The 21,270-nt window shown below is 46.2% G+C and overlaps 2 protein-coding genes across 3 annotated transcripts in view; both read left to right on the top strand.

Moving 5' to 3' along the window:
• LOC146201496 (uncharacterized) overlaps positions 1 to 21,270 on the top strand; it is a 74,086-nt gene that overhangs the window by 8,261 nt on the left and 44,555 nt on the right. The window lies entirely within an intron of this gene.
• On the top strand, positions 4,090 to 5,543 carry LOC146201497 (uncharacterized). Its single transcript, XM_084583114.1, has one exon. The coding sequence runs from the start codon at positions 4,315 to 4,317 to the stop codon at positions 5,491 to 5,493; it is 1,179 nt and encodes a 392-aa protein (XP_084439240.1). The 5' UTR covers positions 4,090 to 4,314; the 3' UTR covers positions 5,494 to 5,543.

Below are 21,270 nucleotides of genomic sequence, written 5' to 3' on the forward strand. Positions count from 1 at the left end.
CTGCCTATTTAACCTATATGCAGAGTGCATCATGAGGAAGGCCGGTCTGGACGAGTCTTCAGCTGGAGTGAAGATTGCTGGAAAACGTATCAACAACCTTAGATATGCGGATGATACCACTTTAATGGCAGAAAGTGAAGTGGAACTCAAGAGACTTCTGATGCGCGTACAAGAAGAGAGTGAGAAGTTTGGGCTTAAACTGAACATTAAAAAGACGAAGATCATGGCGTCTTGCCCTATCAAGTCCTGGAGCATCAATGGACAAGAAGTGGAAGCTGTGACAGATTTTCTGTTCTTGGGCGCCAAGATTACCTCGGAAGGAGACTGCAGCCATGAAATTAGGAGACGCCTGCTTCTGGGAAAGAGAGCAATGGTTAGCCTTGACCGCCTAGTAAAGAGCAGAGACATTAGTCTGCCAACCAAGATCCGTATAACCCGTGCTATGGTCTTTCCAGTTGTGATGTATGGATGCGAGAGTTGGACTGTGAAAAAGGCTGACCGCCGAAGAATTGACGCGTTTGAATTGTGGTGCTGGCGAAGACTCTTAAGAGTTCCTTGGACTGCCAGAAGATCAAATCAGTTGATATTGTCGACCATAAACCCTGACTGCTCATTGGAGGGTCAAATTCTAAAGTTAAAGCTCAGCTACTTTGGTCATCTGATGAGAAGAGAGGAGTCACTGGAGAAAGATTTGATGTTGGGAAAGGTTGAGGGTCGCCGGAGAAGGGGTAGGCAGCGAACGCGATGGTTAGATGGCATTCTCGAGGCATTGCAGATGAAGCTATGTGATGTTAAGAAGATAGTGAGATACCGGAAAGCGTGGCGTGACATGGTCCATAGGGTCACGAAGAGTCGGACACGACTGAACACCTGAACTGAACTGAGCCACACTAGCCTTTTTTTTTTTCCTACCTTTCCAAGCTTTTACTGAACTGTCTCGATGTTCTCATATATACACGGATCAGACGAAGTATGCCCGTGCAGGCACCAGGTTCTTTGCCCAAACCGGACTAGGAAAACAAACTTCACACACAAAAGCAAAAAAAAAAGCCAGAGCGGAAGTTGAGCACCCCAAAGTCTTCTGCGATTGGCTGCCTCGCGAGTCACTTCCGGGCGACACGCCAAGTTATCTAAAAACCCAGAAACTGAGCGACAGCGACGAGCGGCAATGCTTTGGCGGCCCTCAGCCCCCGTCGCGCGCCGGCGTAGCGCGGCATGTCACGGCGAATTGTCGCCTCATGCGGTTAGCGCTTTAATGGAGGTAGAACCATAAGTTTTGTAGCTAAAAGTGCAAAGCACACAATGTTAGGAACAGATTTTGCAATTTACATTTCAAAAGTTTTTAGTTTTGCTCTAGATCAGGCAGTAGGGCACCCACATTTGAAACAGTGGACTTTGAACTGCTATAAAATCGCTAATATTCGTTATATCAAAAAAGTGCTCCTAACATTCTATTTCTTATGCTTTCTAAAGTGTTCATGTGAATTTTTTGTAGTGGTTATTTTTTCATTGTTTTTGCAAATTATGAACAATTAGTTTCATTTATCTTTTGAACTAATTAGCCAATTGGAAAAATGGTGACATATTTGAAATCGGTGCAAGAAAATGCATCATGCCTAGTTTGATGAAAATTTAAGAAAAAAATTAGGTGGCTTAGCTTGGTTAAGCCTGGTAATTGCGAAAGCAATAGCTATGACTACGCCTAGGTTCAGCTGGTGGTGTAGCTGGTTGTGGTGCTTGTGGTTATGCTTATGGCTATGCAGTGATTCACTCTGGCCACGGCATATGGTTCAACTATTGTTTATTGCGGGGCGTTACCTGGTTAGTCTATGTATAACTAGTAGCGAGGCAAGGAGTGCCGTGGCTGCAACAATATACTTGGTTGTGGGGGAGGTTAAGGCAGAATGTACAACTGCCGCTCCGGCATCAGCTGCAACGGCATTCTTTACGCCAGCAGAAATGAAATCATCTTTGGAGACTGCGTTGGTTCCACCTGCCGCTAGGCCACCTCCTATAGTATCCAACGTTGCACCCCCGGCGGTAGCTGCGGTAGGAGCAGGAGTTAGGCCACGGTTGGTAGCTACCGCCTCGCAAGTTGACTGCGCGAGTTGGGGCAGATGGGATGACTTCACTCCGGCTGTAGCGCTCCCTCACGGAGGGAGCGGGAGTTAGTTAGGTCGCGTTTGTTAGCTACTGCCTCGCGAGTGGACGGCGCGAGTTGGGGCCCCTGTTTTTGTGCAGCTGTGCTTGGCGGCACCTCCAAAGGTCATGCTAAAGGTCAATGGTAGCTACCGCCTCGCTACACGAAGGGCTGAAAAGTGAAATTAGTATTGCTTTCACAATAAAATAGCTTTAAGAGCCAGTCTCCTCTTAACAAGCTTACTAGAGAGTGTTCAGTCTGCCTTTTGCGCGAGTTTTCTGCGCATGCGCGAAGTCGTAGCGGCGACCGATGGAAACACATTGGACAGCGTCGACGGCATTTCTCGGCGCCACCGGGCGGCACGGTGACCGTCACAGGCTTGGCAAAGCGATGCCAACCACACCTGCCGCGTACGGTTGTCACTCTCTAAGCGTGCCGAGATGCAAGACGCGGTTTTCAGGTTTCTTTCGGCGAGCCGCGACCAACGACGACGTGAAGCTTGAATTAAGGCCACCAAGCGTCAAGATGTGAATGGCCGACCTTAGCAACCGACTGCATACGCTCGACTGTGCGAAAAACACTTCGTTACATGTATGTATTCATCTAAAGGAAGTGTGCATGATGAAAAGTATCTACCGGAGTTAGCACCAAGCCTGTAACCCAGCAGTGATAGCCGCAATGAGCATTTGTTCGGCGCGTCTGATGGCGATGTATTTTGTCTGTTTTCTTTATGTGCGAAGGGGCCGGGTAGCGCAGATATCACAGGTGGCTGTGTGCGGCACACCTTAATATTTAGCATGTTTTATCACGATTGCCGCCTGACTAAAAAGAAAAAAAAAATTGGGCGTTTGTTGTAATGCACTGCCGTTCGCGAGCCGATTGGTTGAGCTGGTCATGAGGCTCGCGAACGGCAGTACATTAAAACACCATATTTTTTTTTTTCTTGTTAGTCAGATGGCAGTCACGATAAAATATGCTAAATATTACGGCCTAGCGCACACAGCCGCCTGTGGTATCTAAGCTACCTAGCCCTTTCGCACATAAAGAAAAGAAACGATAAAATACATCGCCTTCAGGCCCCGGTGCAACTAAAGCAATCACGCACTGAAGAAATCCTCATTGCAGCTATCACTGGTGCGTTACAGGCTGGGTGCAAACTCCAGTAAGTACTTTTCATCATGCATATTTCCTTTAGATGCATACATACCTGTAGTATCTGTGTTTTTGCCGCTCTTGCACGATGCACAGTATTTTTTTTTTTTACCTTAAAGGCTCGCCTTCGCGCACGCCAAAGCATTTGAATTTTGTTCCTTTGGTATACGCAATCAGATGCACTTCGTTAGGAAGCTATCGTCGTCTTCGTCCAACCTTTTGCAACAGCAAGGAAACTGCCCGGCACAAATGAGTCTCCTGGAGGGTTCATGCTCGTTCACTTGCAGAGTGGATCGCTCTGGACGTAGAACAGGGTTGGTTCCTGACCAAGATGCGCATCCGATATGTAGGAGATGCACATGTGTCACCAAGTCGTTGATTCCGCAGAAATCGCGGCGGAGGCAGAAAGGTTGTGGATCCTTCCACAACAGAATGACCATTTGCTGTGCACTGAGAACCTTTTCACCACTGCAACCACATCCATTCTGACTCCTGAGGGCAGAAACCGGCTACAGCGCTGAATCATCCGTTGCCAGAAAAAAACCCGCCGCCGGACACCCACCGGTAAAATTGGGTACAAGCGTCGCCCGGCGCCCGGCTCTTTCAGGGGTGTGCGTTTGGAAGAGGCTCTGCTAACCCTGCTGTGCTCCTTCGGGGGCTTAGTTTCGGACAACCATGGCCTGCAAAGGCCGTGCTGCAAGGGTGGGCTTGGTGGCTGTGCCATGGCAAAGACCACTAATCCGCTCTTCCTGACAATGCAGGTGCTTGTCACGATTGTCGCTGCTTTTCTGCCTGGCCGGACGACTGCGCAGTCGGGTTCGTCATCCCTACCTGCGATTTATTTTGGCTGCGGCGGATTTGAGGCCGGCTACGTCAACGTCACCGCTACCGTCGACACACCGCCACGGATCTGCCCAACCCTCGCTGCCTCCTGGATCGCCCCATCACAGTCGACATCACCATATTCAACTATAAAACCACAGCATCCGTCAACGACACTTCGTGGGCTTGGTGGCTGTGCCATGGCAAAGACCACTAATCCGCTCTTCCTGACAATGCAGGTGCTTGTCACGATCGTCGCTGCTTTTCTGCCTGGCCGGACGACTGCGCAGTCGGGTTCGTCATCCCTACCTGCGATTTATTTTGGCTGCGGCGGATTTGAGGCCGGCTACGTCAACGTCACCGCTACCGTCGACACACCGCCACGGATCTGCCCAACCCTTGCTGCCTCCTGGATCGCCCCATCACAGTCGACATCACCATATTCAACTATAAAACCAGAGCATCCGTCAACGACACTTCGTGGGCTTGGTGGCTGTGCCATGGCAAAGACCACTAATCCGCTCTTCCTGACAATGCAGGTTGGTGCACAATACAGCCTATTCGCAAAGAAAACTAGTAACTACTTCTTGGTGCAGCTGCCAAGCCCACAGTGTCTGAGTGCTATTGTTGCCGATTTTGCCCGCTCCCTTCTGTTGTTATTATCTGGTGATATTGAAACTAACCCCGGTCCCGATTCTGACACCATTCTTGCCGAGCTGCAAAAAATTTCAGCCAGTCAATCCCTACTCATCGCCGAGGTGGGCGAACTAAAAAACCAGCTACTAACGACAAACCAAACCATCTCCAATCTGAACGAAAGAATGACCGACCTCGAGAACCACTACCAAACTCTAAAAACCTTACAAAAAGACCTCGATACTGTCCGAACTGACGCCACCCAGACAGCCTGCTTAGTCTCTGCATTAGAAACACGCCTAGACGACGCTGAAAATCGATCGCGGCGGAACAATCTAATATTTTATGGCCTTGAAGACGCTAATACGACCGAAACATATGCTGAGGCTGAACAAATAATCATTCGTCACTGCCAAGAGCGTCTTAACATATCAATCGACCCTAAAGAAATAGAAAGCGCACATCGTCTTGGGCGCCAGTCTAACGACCGCTGTCGCCCAATAATAGCCAAATTCACGTCCTACAAAACTAAAGACAATATTCTTTCAAATGCCCGGAAACTAAACACATCCTATAGCATCGGCGAAGACTTCTCTCGTTCTGTCCAAACCGCGCGTAGCCACCTTGTAGCTTTCGCCAAATCAAAAAAAGTTAAATTTTCACTTCGCTACAAAACATTGCACACTGGTGCTAAGCGTTATATGTACGATATCCCATCGCAGACCGTTCAAGAGATGCCATAGCGGTCACCTCCCCCGAAAGCAATCAATACCCGTCCCCGTACTTTATCAAATAATCATCTTTCGTTCTCTGTAACCTTCACTAATATTCGCAGTTTTATGCCGAAACGTGAACGCGTGTCTTGCTTAGTCACATGAAACCTGGCTTACTAATGATATCACTGATGCTGAAGTTATTGCCGATTTGCCAAATTTTTCTGTTTTATCGAAAGGACCGCACAGATTCTCGAGGGGGTGGTGTTCTGATCGCTGCTGGACCGGAATTACCTTGTTCACCCATCCGCCTACCATCTAACTTAGAGATACTGTGGCTTTTGTGCCGTGCTTCACCGCATTCAGTCATAATCAGCGTGTGTTATAGGCCTCCGCATGCAAGCCCAAACTTTTCCCGCGAACTCAACAATATGCTCAACCAGCTCATGACCTCTTATCCGAACGCGCATATTCTTCTATTTGGTGATTTTAATTATCCAGGAATAAACTGGCTCAACCGCTCTCATTCACAGCCAATCAGTACAGAATCAAGAGATTTTCTAAATGTTTGCTTGAACTTTAATCTTTACCAACTAGTAACATGCCCAACACGCATCGCAGGCGATTCGAGCAACATTTTAGATCTAATACTAAGCTCTCACCCTGACAGTTTGTCTTCCATTACATACTTAGAGCCCATAAGCGACCATAAAGTAATTCAAGCAGATTTTTCCTTCTGCACCGAGCGCCATGAAATACAAAAGAAAACAATCACCCTCTATGACAAGGGTAACTACGATGCCATTAATCATGAACTGAGCATTTTTTTCCCACTCTTCGAAGCCGGTTATAACCAGAGATCTGTTAACGAGAATTGGCTAATATTTAAAGATAAACTCCACGAACTAACACAAAAATTTATCCCTAGAATAACTTTTCGTGAAAATCGCTCTAAACCCTGGTTTTCTAAGACACTAAAAAGACTCGACAATAAAAAGAAGCGGCTTTTTCGCGCTGCCAAATTGAAAAGCAGTTCCGAAGCGTGGGAGAAATATTTTTCAGCCGAAAAAGAATACTTGACATCTGTCACCAATGCTAAACACTCATTTTTTAACAGCGACCTACCGCGCATGCTATGCGATAACCCCAAAAAATTTTGGCGCGTTATCCATCCAGGACCATCACACTCAATAACCCTCACTCATGCATCCAGTGTTCAAGCCTCCGACACAGAATGCGCTAACATCTTCAATACGGCGTTCTCGTCAGTTTTCACTCGGGAGCGCCAGCCGCCTCCAAGGATACTTCCTACTAATGCCACCTCGCCGATGGACGCAATAACGTTTTCTTCAACTGGCATCTCGTCTTTAATTGAGAAAATGAAACTCTCCTCGTCAGCCGGCATCGACGAGATAGACACTAAACTACTAAAAAACACGAAGTGCATTAGTACAGTGTATCTAGAATTATTGTTTTCGCAGTCACTCTCAACAGGTCTCATTCCGGAAAACTGGAAACTTGGGAAGGTCGTTCCACTCTACAAATCAGGTGACAAAAATTCCCCCCTAAACTACCGTCCAATTTCTCTAACTAGCGTCCCCTGCAAGATCATGGAGCATGTCATGTCATATACTCTCAGGTAATGGACTTCTTAGACTCTAACAATTTCTTCCATCCATCCCAACACGGTTTCCGCAAGGGGTATTCATGCGAAACACAACTAGCCATGTTCCTCAACGACTTGCATGCTGACCTGGATGCTAACCTTCAAGTTGACGCCATCTTTCTAGATTACGCTAAAGCATTTGATAAAGTTCCACATCAGCGATTAATACAAAAACTTTCTATTCTAAACTTACATCCTAATGTGCTAAACTGGATCGAGGCCTTCCTAACAAATCGTTTTCAGTCAGTCATTGTGAACAACCACTCTTCCGACCCTCTCCCTGTAACATCCGGCGTCCCACAAGGCTCCGTTCTTGCGCCCCTACTGTTTTTAATTTATATTAACGATCTCCCACAGCATGTATCCTGCCAAATTCGAATGTTTGCTGACGACTGCGTAATTTACCGCCAAATAACACTGATCACAACACAACTGATCAAGAAGCCCTCCAGCAGGACCTTAACCAAATTGAACAGTGGTGCAAAAATTGGCTTATGACCCTGAACCCTAGCAAATGCAAGCTTCTTTCCATTTCGCAAAACGAGTCATGCCTTCCATTACAAAATCGCTAACGAGTCCATAGAATCTGTATCATCTTTCAAGTACTTAGGCGTCACATTATCTAAGGACCTAACATGGAATGCACATGTTGCTAACGTGATATCATCTGCCAACAAAACTCTGGTATTTCTTAAACGTCACCTTCGCCTCGCCCCGTATCACGTGAAATTGCTCGCCTACAAGTCACTCATTAGACCTAAACTTGAATATGCATCCGCCATATGGGACCCGCATCATATTAACCTCATAAACGATCTAGAAGCCGTTCAAAACCACGCTACAAGGTTCACTCATTCTTCTTACTCGTACGACGTCAGTGTTTCAGCCCTAAAAGCTAAATCAGCACTGTCGCCTCTTTCCGTTCGTCGTCACATAGCCACGCTATCACTGTACCACAAATTCTTTCACTCATCACTTAACCGTGCCCCCTACATCACGCCAGCATCTTACATTTCCCACCGCACTAGCCACACGCTTCAAGTGTTTTGCCCACGTGCCCGAACTGTTACTTTTTCAGCTTCCTTCTTCCCACGTGCAGCTAAAGATTGGAACGGCCTTCCCCAGCATATCGTCGACATCACCTGCCCTTCATCGTTTGCTAGCAATCTAAACAACATTTTTTGTATTTGATCACATATATTGCGTTGTCTTGTACCTTTTCTTCTCATCCCACCCCTTATGTAATACCTCGCGAGGGGTCTTTAAGGTAATAAAATGAAAATGAAATGCCGCGCGTTTCCTGCAGGTGTGCATTCCGGCCGGGAAAATGACCTTTTCAGGGGGTGTGTATAAGTTCGTAGATGAAATCCTATAGCTGCACGATTGTAGATGACGCGGGGAGGAAGCGACGCCCATTGCACCATGCCAGCAAGACATCCCGCGCATATGCACCGCTCGAAGTCCAGGAGATGATTCCACCTAGCTCGGCATCATCGACAAACCTCTGGCTGCTTTGCCCTTTGAGATCCCTCTCTGTGTCTCTCTGCCTCTGCGCTCTCCTATCTGCCAAAAACCTGCACGCTGAGAGCATCTCATTTTGTCACGTCGAACACGGCCTGCGCTACACGGCCTGCAATACGAAGATAGTACATGCGTGCGTTATGAGTGGATTGTGAAAACGCTGTACATTCCCCCATACTGTGTGAACATGATATACTTCAATCACTGTCACTACTTTCTGCCCCGAGGCCAAAAAAGGGGGGAAGCTTTCGCTTTCTACCTGCGTTGGCGTGGCCTTTTCGTTTGGTGCGCTTTCGTGTAGTCTGCTACACTGCCATCCAATGTGTTTCTCGCCCGCTCCCGCATGATGGCGCCACATCATCCCGCAAAAGGCGGATTGGGCAAGTTGGTAGACGTTCATAATTGTAAAACAGCGCGAACGGTAGACAAGAACGAGAAAGACACGGGACAGCGCTTGTACCGTGTCTTTCTCGTTCTTGTCTACCGTTGTTCGCACTGTTTTACAATTACTAGAGAGGGATAGCATCAGGCAGCACTGTGTCAGTCCGTTTTAGCGTAAAACAAAGCGTCACTCAGGGAATTTTACAAATGCACTCAAGAAAAACTTGGAAAACTCAGGGAATTTAGAAACATCAGTTTGGTAGACACCCTTAAGGCATTCCATTTTGGAACAGTGTTGAGAAAAAGCAATTTTTTTTTAACTAACCGTTTCTAGCTCTGATTTGACATATAAATGAACCTCTATGTAACGAACCTCCATGTAGTGAATTCCTTGATATTACGAAGTTTTTCAATTCCTCAATTCCGCCCGCATTGAAGTGCATGTATTTGAAAACTTCATGTAACAAACATATTGCGGCGGTTGACCTTGATGTAACAAACTCCCAGCTGTCTCTTAGCTAGTGCCAAGTTACTGGAAATTTGGCAGAACCCCACAAGTTTCAGGCAAGTTTCAGGCCGATAAAACAAAATTGAGAGGAACGCTTACTATAGCAACGAGTGACCGCAGTTGATACAGCGCCGTGTTTCAGCGCCGACGCCGTATCTCCAGATGCAGCAGTCTCTGCTGCTTCCGCTGTCGGAACATGGCACTATTAAGTTCATGCTTAAAAGCGGCAAAAAATAACAAAAAAAGACACTGGGCGAGCAGCGTGCGTCTATCGCCGTGACCCTGTGCGTCGGTAGCGGGAAAGGGCTTTAGCGGGAACAGCGGAGCGTGCTGGCGACGCGTGGCAGAGTCGGTTTCCTGGGGCAACGGTAGTGGGCGAGCGCACGCACGACGATAGTGGCATCAACCCACGCGCTTTCCCCCAGACTGATTCCTTTCCCACCCCCTTTCTGCACTTCCTGGTAGAGGTTTCTTTCGAGGAGGTGGAGGCTGCCGCCATAGTCGCGCCGCGCTATCAGCGTGATCGCGAATCATTTCATTGCTTCTATGGCTTCGAATAATTCTGATTTACTGTAAGACACTGGGCTCACTTCCCTTAGCTCGCACCACTATTCGGTATTCGAGACAGTGTTTTCTGCAGACTGCGTTCACTATAGTGGATGGCTGATAGGAGCGTAGCGGGGGCGTAGAGGTAGAATGTCTGCCTCGCATGCAAGAGGACCGTGGTTCCCGGTGCCGCGCAATTCCTCACTGAACTAAAAAAAAAAATCCCCATGTCGATGGAATTGCATTAACAGGTTTGGGGTGCAATCTGATGCCGGTGAACACCTCCGGCAACGCACTCCCTCATCAGAACAGGAATTGGCCACAACCTCCCATGATTAGTCCTACAAAACCCGGTCCTCAGTCACCAGCGGCTGCGGAGCAACTGACCACAGCGGCGATCAGACCTGTGACACAGCGTGGGATGCTAAGAATCTCTGGCTCCGCTGGACAGGCCGCCATTGGAAACTGACCCTGGCGATGTTTAACGCTAGAACCCTAGCTAGTGAAGCTAGTTTAGCAGTGCTGTTAGAGAAACCAGAGGGTTTGAAATGGGATGCCATAGGGCTTAGTGAGTTTACGAGGCCGAATGAGGCATATACTGTACTGAAGGACGGGCATGTACTGTGTTATCGAGGCTTACCGGAGAAGCGAGGACTAGGAGTAGGTTTCCTTGTCAATAAGTATATAGCTGGTAACATAGATAAATTCTATAGCATTAATGAGAGGGTGGCAGGCCTCGTAATTAAGCTTAATAAGCAGTATAAATTGAAGGTTGTGCAGGCCTACGCACCTACATGTAGTCATGTTGAAAACTTCTATGAAGATGTAGAATTGGCAATGCAGAAAGGAAAGACGCGGTATACTGAACTGATAGGTGACTTCAATGCCAAGGTAGGGAAAAAGCAGGCAGGAGACCAGGCAGTGGGTGACTACGGCATTGGTTCTAGGAATAGCAGGGAGGAGTTACTAGTTGAGTTTGCCGAGTGCAATAACTTAAGAATAATGAACACCTTCTTTAGCAAAGGAAGAACCGGAAGTGGACATGGAAAAGTCCTAACCGGGAGACTAAAAATGAAATTGACTTCATAATGTGTTCTAACCCCGCCATTATGCAGGATGTAGAGGTAATCTGGAAGGTGCGATAGTGACCACAGGATAGTAAAGTCTCGAATCAGTCTAAATTTGAAAAGGAAAACCATAGTTCTGCATAAACAAAGTAACAAAATTCCTATAAAGAAAGGTGTTATGCAAGGAGACATGATCTCCCCATTACTATTCACAGCTTGCTTAGAAGTATCCAGAGACTTGGAATGGGAGCAGTTAGGGATAAGAGTAGATGGAGAATACCTCAGTAATCTGCGATTTGCTGATGATATTGCCTTGCTAAATAACTCGGGGGATGAACTGCAAAGAATGATTGATGACCTAGACAGGAAAAGTAGAAAGGTAGGCTTAAAAATCAATATGCAGAAGACTAAGGTAATGTTCAACATTCTAGGGAAGGAACAACAGTTTACATTAGGTAGCGAAGTACCGGAAGTAGTAGGCGAGTATGTCTACTTAGGACATGCAGTAACTGCAGATCCGGACCATGAAAAGGAAATAACAAGAAGAATAAGATTGGGATGGAGCGCATTTGGCAAGCACTCGCATATTATGACAAGCAGCTTACCGGTATCGCTCAAGAGGAAAGTATACAACAGTTATATCTTACCTGTACTCACCTATGGGGCTGAAACGTGGAGGCTAACCAAGAGGGTTCTACTTAAGTTGAGGACAGCGCAGAGGGCTATGGAAAGAAAAATGGTAGGGATAATGTTAAGAGATAGGAAACGTGCAGAGTCAGTCAGACAAATAACTCAAGTCACTGACATTCTAGTGGAAATCAAGAAGAAGAAATGGGTATGGGCAGGACGTGTGCAAAGAAAGGGTAACCAGTGGTCGCTTAGGGTAACAAACTGGATTCCAAGGGAAGGAAAGCGTAGCAGGGAGTGGCAGAAAGTTGGGTGGGCGAATGAGGTTAAGAAGTTCGCAGGGGTCAAGTGGATGCAACTAGCACAGGACTGGGTTAACTGGAGGAATACGGGAGAGGCCTTCTCCCTGCAGTGGGTATAGTCAGGCTGATGATGACTATATATGCTAAACTGTTTATTTATATTCACTTAAGCCGTGAATTGTTCGTCCTGCTGGTTTTTGAAGTCATCGGCTGTAAGGTTTCGTGCATCTGTGTGAGCTCTCGCTCATCTATTTCGTTTCATATACAACAACCTGTTCATATATGTATAAGAAAGTATGCAACAGCCCCTGGCATAGTTTTTATTTCCAAGCAATCTTTACATACCCTATTTATATGTGGGGCAAAAAAAGTGTGGTAGCTTAACGACACCTTCCATTGTGTTTTTAGTGCGACCGAGCGTCGATAGAATATTTCAGTTTAGCCCGTGTAAAACAGTGCATCCGATAATAAAAATTTGTGATCATAAAAATACCATAGGCATTTCGTCATTGAACCTCCCGTTAACGTTTGAGAAATAAAGTACCCAATTAGTCAACGAAATTTCTTGCCATTGGTTGTCGGTTAATCGGCAATCTATATCTTACATTGCCCGTATGTGTCTTGCCGCTTGTACATATTTTCCTCGACGACACCCCCTTTTATAGGAAACTAGTTTCTTTATTCATGCACAGAATCAGTTTAATATATTTAGTCAAGAGTGTGGGAGCTAAAGCTTATCATTGTGCGCCTTCGGGGTCCAAAGAATTAGCGGTGACGGAGGCGGTTCACCCAGCTGTCTGCTCAGCGCTTGTTGCTCTCCTCCTACATACAGCGCCCTCTCATATCGTGTGGAGTGGTCATCGCTGAAACGACCAGCTCGCTGGCGGCAGACGACACACTCCCCAATTTTAGAACACTATAGTACAGTCACAATCCATAGAACAGAAACCGAAACTAGGACAGAATGAATAGAAATACACGATATAACATGTTCTTCCTTCGTTGAGGAAAAACAAAAGGCAGAAGAAGCTCAGCGACATTTTACAAAAACACAAAGAATAGAAAATTTTGAATTTAGTAGTCATACATTGCATGGTAGGTAAACACAGTGGAGAAAACACAGAGCACTAATTTTTTTTTTCTTTAAGAACAGAAATCTAACACATTCGCTCGTACGTAAAAAAAAAAAAAAAAAAAAAAAAGTCATTCAGTCAAACAGTAGCACAACGGAGACGTATGTCTTGTACACCAGGCAGTGGTGGGCGGCACACAGCGGCACAGTTGGCCGCACGTGATAGTCGACAGGCAGTCCCCCATAAATCAGTGCACTCATCCCTGGTTGCAAGCACAGGGCACCGAGAACTTGAAAAAAATGACACTATGCATGGGCAGTTTTTCACATTACTATGCTCTAGTGAGCGCGTTGCACTTTCTGTCGGACCACTGGAAATGGTCAGAGAGCATTGCTCTTGACTAGTGTCACTAGAGTCATTGGAAAAGAAATCTTGCCTGTGAATACGGTTAGTTTCCTCGACTTGCTGATCGGCGTTCTGAGTCAACACCACCGATATGTGCTGGGCAGATATTTTTGTTAACCTTGCGTGCGTCTGAGGCTGGCATAGTAACTTGGTGCTGGTTTCCATCACCATCAGGGGTTTTCTGTCATGATCATTGTCGGTCAGTACTTCTTTCTTGACTTGGAATACCGCATGTTGGGGCACCTGTCCTTGTTGAGTTATGCTTTCATCTTGTTGCTCGTCACATTCCTTGGCCTTTCGGACTGCTTGGTGTTGTCTGCAGACAAAGGCAAAATGTCCGATCTTTCCGCAGAAAAAACATGTCTTGCCTTGTGCAGGGCAAGTTGATGCAGCAGCGGTGCATCTTGTTCACCTGCATCTGTAGCAGTGCATTTGTGTTACGTTGAAAACTCGGGCGATACAGCTTGGTTCGGAGAATACCTTGGAGAGGCTTTTTGTGAGTATGACATACACTCTTGGAATCTTGGCGCCTCTGGAGCTGGTTGTCGTTGATGAATGGGTTGCTATAGAGAAAAAGGAGAGCGAAATTGCCTTGGAGCTGACCTTTGTTGCAGTGGATGGGTTGACGCAACTTGTCTGATTGGTTGAACAGGTGCTAGGAATCCTTGCGAGTTGCGAGTCACTTGCTCATACTGTAAAGCGATGCTAGACGCAGCGGCAAAAGTGAGTTTGGTTCTCTCCAACAAAAGTCTCGAATTCTCAGAGAAGACACCCCTCTCATGAAACGATCTCTGATCATTTCTTCTGAGTACGCGTAGTCGCATAGTAGTACAATGTCACGTAAAACAGCGATGTATTCTGAAATGAACTCGCCTGGTTGTTGCTGTCTGCTCTGAAAACGTCTTCATTCCATGACCAAGTTGGTTGGTACCTTGAATTCTTGTTGCAGCAGCGCAGCAGTTGTCTTGTAAACGTCTGGTGTAACGTCACCAGCTTCTGTCAGTTGCAGTGGTTGTACTTTGAAACACCTCACGATTGAAGTAGATTCGTGTACCTTTATATTCTAAGGTACATAACAAGAGAGCCTTCTTGTTCTCGGCGGTTGCTGCAGACCTGCCTGACAAAGTCAAGTAAAGTTCGGAGGTTTGAAGCCACCGACTGAATGGAATTGTTGGACGACCCAGGTGCTGGAGAAACAGGTCGGGGACGAACGCCCACGAACAGAGCTGAAAGAGCCATGTTGGCCTACTGTACTGTGAAAAAATTGTCTGTCATTCCAAACCATCTGTCTCTGGAAGCGTTGAGAAATTGACTTCTTGGCGAACATAGCGAACATTCAAAGCGATCTTCAGTGCATTCTTGCACTGAAGATCGTTAGTGAGCCCTTACTTCAACAGAACATGCATACCAATATTAGACGTAGGAATTTCTAACCTTTGTTATTAGAAAATATTCCTGAACGCAACAAAAATTGATATAATGGGACGTGTTGTCCACGGTGACATGCTTTACAGACGTTGAGAAGTTTTTCCTCCCTTGTCAACCTTTGTTATAGGATGGTGACAGCAAGAACAAAGGACAGCGTTCATACAGCGTTGGCAACGCTAACCCTTAAGCGACTCGAACATGCAACTTGACGCTTCCGTTGCTCAAACGCTTGCCACTTCTCTTAGAAAAAGTTCACTGGATGAAAATGTTCTACTTATTGGCTTTCAGCTGTGAACTGGGTAGCATGGCGGTAGGTGTGGCATATCAGGCGACGACCTTGCTGGACGACTTGAAAAAGCTTTCAGAATATGGCAGAAACAGAAAAATAATGCATCGACGTCAAAGGGAATTATGCTGTGATTTGTTACGAAAAAAGCTGCGGGGAGGATTGCTTTTCATAATGCCGGATGCAATCGGATAACTTATGTAACTGGGGATGCCACTATTCCGCTAGGCCTATTCATACTGGTACGCCAATGTTGCGTCGCGGCCGAGGGTGTGGCTTTAAGAAGGAGAGACGAGACACACACGTCAGGAGCCCTTGTTGTGAAGCCCATTTATTGGTGAAGCGCTCAATATTTATAGGACACAGTCAGCGTTGGGACACAATCCACAGTCAGACACAAGTATAGCCATAATCCATAGAACAGAAAACGAAACTACGGCAGAATGAATAGAAATACACAACACTCATGTCAACACAGTCCATGATGACAGGAGGAAGTTCAAATTCACTTTCAAGTGTGTCTAGCAGGGCTTGGTCAACATGTGGTGGCCAAAATAGTTTAATCTGGCTCAAAGGGACAGTTCTTTTGTCCTTTGTAGATGAATTACTGTCAGGGTGTGCAGTGGCGCGGTGGATTAACTAGGTAGCAAGCGTCTGTTGGTCAAGTATTTTGCAGAGACCCGTTAACGTAGCATCAACTTTGGATGTGCCATTTCTGATGGGCTCCTGGTGCAGAAACCAAACTTACTGACAGATTTGAAAGTTGTCATCCTGATGCGGTCAGTTTGTAACATTTTCTTTTTCTCTCCCTTTCTTATTGAGCTTGAACTGAATCAACATGTGCCGCTGACCAATGTTTAGGGAGGTCTAATAGCCTTGCGTTAAAGCTAGTTGTCGCTTTGCAACAGAATTTCTCTGTGGGCTGTTTCAGAATATATGCATACAGAATTTCAAAGGAGGAAAATGCGAAACTTTGGGCTTGGCTCGATGTTTAGGGACTAGCATTTCCAAGGCAGTGGTGGGGAGGCACAGAGAAATAGTAGATGGCAATGGAGAAGCAGGCAGCTAGAACAAATGAAAGCAAGGCGCGACCACCACGACGAAGACACTATCGCGAAAAGTGCTCAGCGTAGTGACAATAGCCCTTTATAGCAGTATCATAGCGGCTGTGGAACCCCAACACGCCCTTCAAGATACTCAATCTCCTGTCTCGATTCCGCAGCTTCTGCAATGCAGTGGTAAATCGCTACCTGTACTAGTGTGCATCGACCTATTATGTTCAAGGGCTGCTCATTGAAACACCGGCCAGTTTGGCTGATGTATACCCGACTGCAAGATAGAAGTATACCTGACATGAAATCATCATCATCATCATCACCAGCCTGACTATACCCACTGGAGGGCGAAGGCCTCTCCCATATTTCTCCATTTAACCTGACATGAAATGGTTGTCACTTAATAATACGTTGACTTCGTGCCACATACCTTATAGGGTAGGTCACTGCTGAATTTATTGACAGCTACTGCCAACTACACAAATTATAGCACTTCCACTAGTCGCTTGCTGTTTTGCATGCATATTCGGGGTGGTTCTTTTTCGTTTATAGCTAACTATTTGTATTTTATTCCATACTGAAGCAAGACTGCATATTCAATAGATTGATTTCACAAGTCTCACTGCACTTGCGGGCAACAACCAAGCAACCAGTCATGGTTGCAGTACTTACGCAGTGTTGCCTCTGTGAGTGCCCGCTTTCAACCTGTTCTTCTTAGTGTAGCATTTTGAGCATTCAGTGAAGAAAATTCAGTGGCATGAGTCGAGTGACGTAGGATGCAGGACACACCAGGTGTGCCTTTGAGAAGGAAGCAGCTACGGTGACGTGGAGATGAGAACCGCAGTGGTGGAACCTTGAAATGTTGCAAGTGGAGATCAAAACACGCTTGCTGTTTCCTTTCACACGCTTTCCCTTCCACCTGTTTCCAAGCATGTCACTAACACATTTTCACACATTCAGGGGACGGTATCATTTTGAGACACTTTTTTTATTCCTTAAGATATATATATGTATATTTGTTTTGTTTTTTTTTGAACATGCACTTGCTCCTGCTTCGTCTGTAGGGACGGATATAAGTATACTCAATCAGCAGCTTTTTTTTTTTTTTCATCCCACACTGAAGCAAAAGGCAGTATAATTGTGCAAATGTGCTCGAAAAGAGTTTGGAGAGCATTTATGCTTTTTTACTGTGTCTGCATACCATAACCACTCATGAATCTGTGTGCATTCTTGTTTTCCCCGACATGGTCTTGCTGTATACCACTGGATCTATTTGAGTCATGTTCAGTTATTAATGCCGCGCAAAAGTTTCATGTTCCGGTTAGCAGGCTCTGAAACTTCCTGTGCATCTGTCTGCTTGGGATGCCTCTCTATATTAGTGCATAGCATAGATGAACGAAAATATATATGAAATTTTGAAGTCAGCCATGCCATTTTGCTTCACAGCATTAGACCTGCGCACCACAAGCGAGTTATGACGTATTGAAGTCTGAGAGAAGTGAGTATTCTGTGCAAAATCAGAATGGAAGAGTAGTATGGAGGGATTGAATGCACTATTTACGTTTGGATAGAGCGACGGTTAGTTGTGTGGCTTGTAACTGAACTTAGAGCCACCTGGTGCAACACAATTTTTTTTTTTTTTACTTTTAAAGAGAATTTTATTATAGCAGTTGGAGCAGCTACAGTACATACCGCTTTGTGTCTGCCTGACCTTTCTTACAGTACTGCACTGATGCAATCTCTAATCAGGTTAACATTTTTAATGCTGTAGCATTACTACCTGCTTTCTTAGATTGCACTCGGGTAGCTCTGAAGCCTTAATTGAGCAACCGGGGAAAAAAGAAAAAAAGCTCTGCTAATGGGTTTTGAGCCCAGGCCGAGGAAAAGAGAGAAGCTTTGCTGGCTGCTGCGTTAAAACATTGAGTCATCTTGGTACCCGGTTTCTTCACGTGCTGCACTGCCAGTATTTCATGCTGCGCTTTGGATGTTATTTATTTAGACATACTGCAGGCCAGCACTTCAGCCCAAGCAGGAGGAGCATTGCATAAAAATACAGATATAACTAGCGAATACACAAGAACAGTGTCCAATAGAACAATAAAAACAGTCATCCCGTTTACTCTACAGTTGTTTAAAATGGCTTCCCAGCATTTCCATAAAAGCACCCGAATCAAATATACCAACGGGGAGAGAATTCCAGTCTGCAATTGTTCGCGGGAAAAAACTGGACTCATTTGGCAAAAATTGGGGCTAATGAATGCTGATGAGGATGTCTAGTTTTTCTAATTTTAAGTGCTTTCTTAGTCAGGCAACTGGATATTAATTTTGTCTGAGAAGTTGCAACACATCATCATCATCAGCCTGACTATACCCACTGCAGGACGAAGGCCTCTCCCATATTTCTCCAATTAACCCGGTCCTGTGCTAGCTGCATCCACTTGACCCCTGCGAACTCATCCGCCCACCTAACTTTCTGCCGCCCCCTGCTACGCTTTCCTTCCCTTGGAATCCAGTTCGTTACCCTAAGGGACCATTGGTTATCCTCTCTTCGCACTACATGTCCTGCCCATGTCCATTTCTTCTTAATTTCCACTAGAATGTCGGTAACTTGAGTTATTTCTCTGACCCACCCTGCACGCTTCCTATCTCTTAATGTTACCCCTACCATTCTTCGTTCCGTAGCCCTCTGAGTTGTTTTCAACTTAAGTAGAACTCTCTTGTTTAGCCTCCACGTTTCAGCCCCATAGGTGAGTACAGGTAAGATGCAACTGTTGTATACTTTCCTCTTGAGCGATACCGGTAAGCTGCTTGTCATAATCTGCAAGTGCTTGCCAAATGCACGCCATCCGAATCTTATTCTTATTTCCTTTTCATGGTCTGGATCTGTGTTTACTACCTGTCCTAAGTAGACAAATTCGCCTACTGCTTCGCTACCTAACGTAAACTGCTGTTCCTTCCCGAGGCTGTTGAACATTACCTTAGTCTTCTGCATATTGTCATGGTACGAGCTCCCATAGCGCCGATGCGTCCATGCCATGCGATGGTAACTCGGCAGAGACGGAGGTGGCGTGGACGGTATGATTCTGTGCCGAAGCTCGCTGCTGAAGCACTTTTTCTATCGTGGATGTTTCCGCAAGGAATTCTGCGACAGTTTTCGGTAGGCTGCGCACCAGGCCAGCAAAAAGCTGCTCTTTAACGCCAAGCATGAGGTAGCGCAGCTTTTTGTCCTCGGACATTGTAGGGTCTGCCTGCTTGAAGAGGCGTGTCTTGTCTTCGATATATGCCGCGACGGTTTCGTTAGGCATTTGAACCCGAGATTGGAGAGCGCGTTTGGCCCGTTCGCGGCGATCTGAGCTACCGTAAGTAGCCGCAAGATCACGCTTGAACTCACTCCAGGAAGACAGCTGGTCTTCATGGTTCTCGAACCATGTCCGAGCGCCATCTTCAAGGCTGAAGTAGACGTTGCGAAGCCGGGCGGCGTCATCCCAGAGGTTGAAGGTAGCTACCCTTTCGTAGTGCTGCAACCAGTCATCGACGTCTTCATGGGTGTCCCCGTGAAAGGTCTTTGGGACGCGGGGGTTCTGAAACGTCACGTAAGTAGGGGCCGCTTCAGGCATTGCGACGATGTCGTGGCTGCCGGTAGTCATAGCCGATGGGGAAAACTCAGGTGGTAGGCCTCGTTGCCTGCGGCTGGTGCGGTGAACAGGCGTTTCCTCGAATATATGACCAGCACTCCTGCTTAGCGGAGGGGTACGGCACATCAGACCTGACCTCCACCAGATTTGTCACGGTATTGGCGACTAGGGCTAGGTTATCAGAGCCGGTGCAGGTGGAATTACACGGTCCAAGCTTTTGGTACGTCCTGCGAGTCCGGAGCCGATTCACTTCGTCCTTTTTCTCCGAGCGCCACTTCGTCTTTCGCTCCGAGCGCCCCCTGGCAATATTGATTTTCAAGCCTACCTTTCTACTTTTCCTGTCTAGGTCATCAATAATTATTTGCAGTTCATCCCCCGAGTTACTTAGCAAGGCAATGCCATCAGCAAATCGCAGATTACTGAGGTATTCTCCATCTACCCGTCTACACAAGACTGCTGATTTTCCTTCTTATCTCTTACTTTTGGATACTATTTTTTTGCATTAACTGAGTTGGTGAATCATCCCTTTTATTTCTGCCGAAGATATCAGATTGCCTTTCTTTGTTCTCGCTCTAATTGACTGATGTCTTTCTTGGTATAAGTGTCCTGCACTACAGCTGCATATTTCAGTCTGGATCTTACAAGAGAATTGTAGGCTATCATCTTAGTATTTACTGGAGCACCTTTAAGCTTTCTTCTAATGTACCACAACTTTTTTAAAGCCGTTGAACAGATATCAGAAATGTGCGCTGACCATGTAAGATTGTTGGTAAGAGATATTTGTACTTTACCTCTAAAACAGATTTACCGCAAAGCATGTAAGGGAATGTTCTAGGATATCTTTTTCTGGTAATGCGGAGCAGTACAGTTTTTTCACAGTTCAGTTCCATCCCCCATTTCATACACCGAGTCACTGCTTCGACAGATTTCTGCAACAAATCATGATCTATTGGGGACATTTCCTGAAAAATCACACAGTCATCGAGTCGAGGTGTTGCCTTCATCTCCTCTGACAAAGTTTCACGGAAGACCCTAATTAGGCCTGCTTCACCGTAATGAAAGCATAAAGCACTACTGAGGTGGGGCACATTGGTTCGATCTTGGCTGTGGCGGTCCCATTTCGAAGGAAGTGAAACACAGCACGCCCATCTGTTGTGCGATGTCAATGCACGTAAAGAACCCTAAGCATTTGAAATAGTCTGGAATCCTCCACAGTTGTGTCCCTCATAACCGTAGTCGCTGTGGCACGTTAAGCCTTCTAAACCAAACCTTAGTCCCAGCAGCTGGTACGCGAAAGCAGGGACAGG

This window comes from Amblyomma maculatum, chromosome 1, assembly GCF_055883805.1.
Source record: "Amblyomma maculatum isolate TAMU_Amacu chromosome 1, ASM5588380v1, whole genome shotgun sequence".
Lineage (NCBI taxonomy): Eukaryota > Metazoa > Arthropoda > Arachnida > Ixodida > Ixodidae > Amblyomma > Amblyomma maculatum.

Excerpts from the sequence above, each read along its gene's own strand:
- LOC146201497 (XM_084583114.1), top strand. The coding sequence starts at position 4,315 with ATGGCAAAGACCACTAATCCGCTCTTCCTGACAATGCAGGTGCTTGTC.